The sequence below is a fragment of the Pygoscelis adeliae genome, unplaced genomic scaffold (assembly GCF_000699105.1).
Source record: "Pygoscelis adeliae isolate BGI_AS28 unplaced genomic scaffold, ASM69910v1 Scaffold673, whole genome shotgun sequence".
NCBI classification, from domain to species: Eukaryota; Metazoa; Chordata; class Aves; order Sphenisciformes; family Spheniscidae; genus Pygoscelis; species Pygoscelis adeliae.
Genome location: NW_008824383.1, coordinates 145,413 through 148,338, shown reverse-complemented (window position 1 = coordinate 148,338; position 2,926 = coordinate 145,413). Strand labels below are relative to the sequence as shown.

The following is a 2,926-nucleotide window of genomic DNA, read 5'->3' as shown; positions in this document are numbered from 1 at the left end:
AAGAGAACAGGCTTGGCAGAATCGGCAGGGAAAGACGACCCTGTTGAGCATGACTCTAGTCTGGCGCTGTGAAGAGACATCAGAGGTGTAGAATAAATGGGAGGCCCTGCAGCTGTGCAGCTCAGGCCATGGTCCAGTTGCCAGTGAAATGCTAATGATCATTTTTTCCACTTGCCCAGTGAGGTGCGCGTGGGGGTGACCTCCAAAGGGCTCTCACTTCTGATGCCAAGTGCCTGGCATGACCTGCTCCAGCGACAGTGTCAGGTGGGGAGTTTGACTGGGGCAGTACGCCTGTCAAACCGTAACACAGGTGCCCTAAGCCGAGCTCAGGGAGGACAGAAGCCTCCTGTGGAGCAGAAGATCAAGGCTCGATCTTGATTTTCAGTACAAATATTGTCCATGAAAGCAGGGCCTCATGATCCTTCTGACTTTCTGGGTTTTAAGCAGGCATCCAGGAGACAGTGGATGAGGAACTCCGGGCATGAGTCTCCACATGAGGAACTCAGGCATCTAGAATGTTCCACTCTGTCCCCCAACAACCTGGGGAATTCAGGCTGTTCCTGCAAGGACTGGTCACGCTGGGGAAGATGAGGCTGTCTGGGCATCCCCACCACATCTCTTCCCCTAGTGGCCCTGAGGAGAGGGCCCAGAGAGGTGTCACTGGTTGTGGGGCAGGGAACCCATTTGCCACATAGGGGGAGCAGGGCTGGGACTTCCACCATGGCAGACATGCAGGACTAGGAGCAAGCGGGTGGGGGGGGAGAGTGGAAAAATCAGTCCTTTCTCCATGCTCTGCCTCTGGCAGTTGTCCTCTGCCCAGCATCCCCTAACAACCCCACATCCCTCCCAAATGATACCCAAGGCCTGAGAAGAGCCCTGTATCTCCAAAACAATCCCACATCCTCCAAATCACCCCTCAAGCCCAGATAGCAGTCCCACATCTGCCTCCTGCTGGGCACCACATGTTACCACCTTCGTCAACGTGCAGGCATTCTGTCTTGCACCTGCTCCCAGAAACACCAGCCCCATCATTCTGTGTGGTCTGGTCCCCTGCCCTCTTTCCCATCCCTCCCCATACCTCTTACTGTTCCCTGAACTGCCCAGGAAGCAAAAGTCACCTTGCAGGGCAGACTGCGTGGCCTGGGTGAGGATCCCAAACCCATACCTATTTCACAAATAACTCCTGGGATGAGCACATCCAGGTCACATACTCCTCACTTGAGAATGTCCTGCTGTCCCTTCACACCCATGTTCCCCATAGACAACAAGGAGGCTTGTGCTAGAAGAAAACTTTTTTTTTTTTAAACAGAACTTTTTTCAACCCTTGTTCCTCAGGGTTTTCTTTTTTGCAAAGATAAAGTATTATCTGAACAACCTCTGCATATATATATATCTCTCTCTCATACATGTGTGTGTGTGCGTGCATACATTTATACACTTAAAAACAGTCCTGCAAACCTGTGCCACTCACAGCAGCCCATCCTGCTTCACAGCAAAGACGACAACTCCAACAAACAGCAAAAAAGCTGTCCTCCTCAACTAGAAGAATACACGGAACCACATCCATCTGTGGCTCTGGAGGGAATCCCACCAGCTCCAGAGGGGAGGCTTTGACTTGAGTGTAAGGACTGGACACTTGGATTAGACAGTGCCATGCTAGGACACATGCCCCACTCACCTGTGCCCAGTCCTTGGGGAGAACACGCCCAAGGACACTGAGCAGTCTTTTATTAGGTGGCAAGTAGTCCTCACTTTGCAGCTAGACTGTGACTTTCTAACTCAACTAGATACCTACGGGCAGAAATGGAGACAAGGAAGAAAGGCGAGGACATGTCTTTCTGAGGGAGGTGGCCACAGTAACACAGCCCGTCTGTCCAGAGCAATGTTTCTGCATATTAAAGGGGAGTCACTGAGCAAGTAGCCCCCAGAGGAAACGTCTCTTCATTCTGCCTGAGAGCTCCTCACTGTCATTGAGGAAAGACACTAATACAAACTGGTCGAGACAGAGTAGAGGCAGAGGTCCAGGCTGGCAGGCTGGGTGACAGCCCACTTCTAGTCGTAGGCATCATCAACATCAAAGTAGGAGTCACAATCAAGGTTATCTGACTCATCATCAAACAGAAAGTTGTCTTCATCAAGGTCGTCATCATCATCATAGTCTTCCTGCCACTGCGGTTCATACTCCTCATCTTCAACCTCTTTGCCACCTTCATCTGTGTTGGGGGAGTCACACAAGACGGTATGTTTTGGCCTATTGAGGAGGAGAGCCATCAGAGCAGAGCCCCGGCTGTGAGCAGCAACCACAACCCAGCCCCACACCACCCTCATCCTCCCTACTACCATCACCTCAGCATCCCCCATCTAAAGCCATGCCTCAGGGACACAGCAGCCATGCGAGTGCACCTAGGAGAAGGTGATTAAATGGCCTTATCCGCGCACGCAGCACAGGGCTGTGTCAGAGAGCCATCTGTAACTGGGCGGCAACGAGCCGCAGTCTGCCACCAGCTCTGGTGTCTCAGCCTCATTCCAAGGAGACCAGAAACCCTGCTCTGAAAGAGAGCGTCTCTTGACTCAGTTGTCATTCTTTCTGGCAACACTCAGCAGCCTGTTCAGCTCCTGGAAACACAGCAGCTGTCAGAGGCGACGGGTCACACTGGGATAGCAGAAGCCAGTTGTGTTTCTTGGTTTAAACAACGTGTCATATAGGAATGGACTTTGTTTTGAACTCATCACCTTCCAATCATACTTAACACCTGCCAGCTCAGTACTCTAGGACAGGGAAACAACAAACCATCCATTTCACCTCTCAACACATTATTTTACAGCTGTGTCACCTCTTCTCCATTCCCTTCTTAAAATAAATGTCAGGCCCTTCCATCTCCTCCATGTATGTTCTTATTCTTGCTTCTCTCATCTAGACACCTCC

At 51.3% G+C, this 2,926-nt stretch overlaps 1 protein-coding gene across 1 annotated transcript in view; it reads right to left on the bottom strand.

Annotated features, from left to right (window-relative positions):
• Nucleotides 1-1,648: 1,648 nt before the first annotated feature.
• Nucleotides 1,649-2,926, bottom strand: part of CUL9 (cullin 9) — a 27,902-nt gene continuing 26,624 nt past the window's right edge. The window contains exon 41 of the mRNA XM_009320230.1: nt 1,649-2,251. Within this exon, the coding sequence (XP_009318505.1) occupies nt 2,053-2,251 (199 nt within the window). The 3' untranslated portion in view covers nt 1,649-2,052. The remainder of the gene's footprint in view (nt 2,252-2,926) is intronic.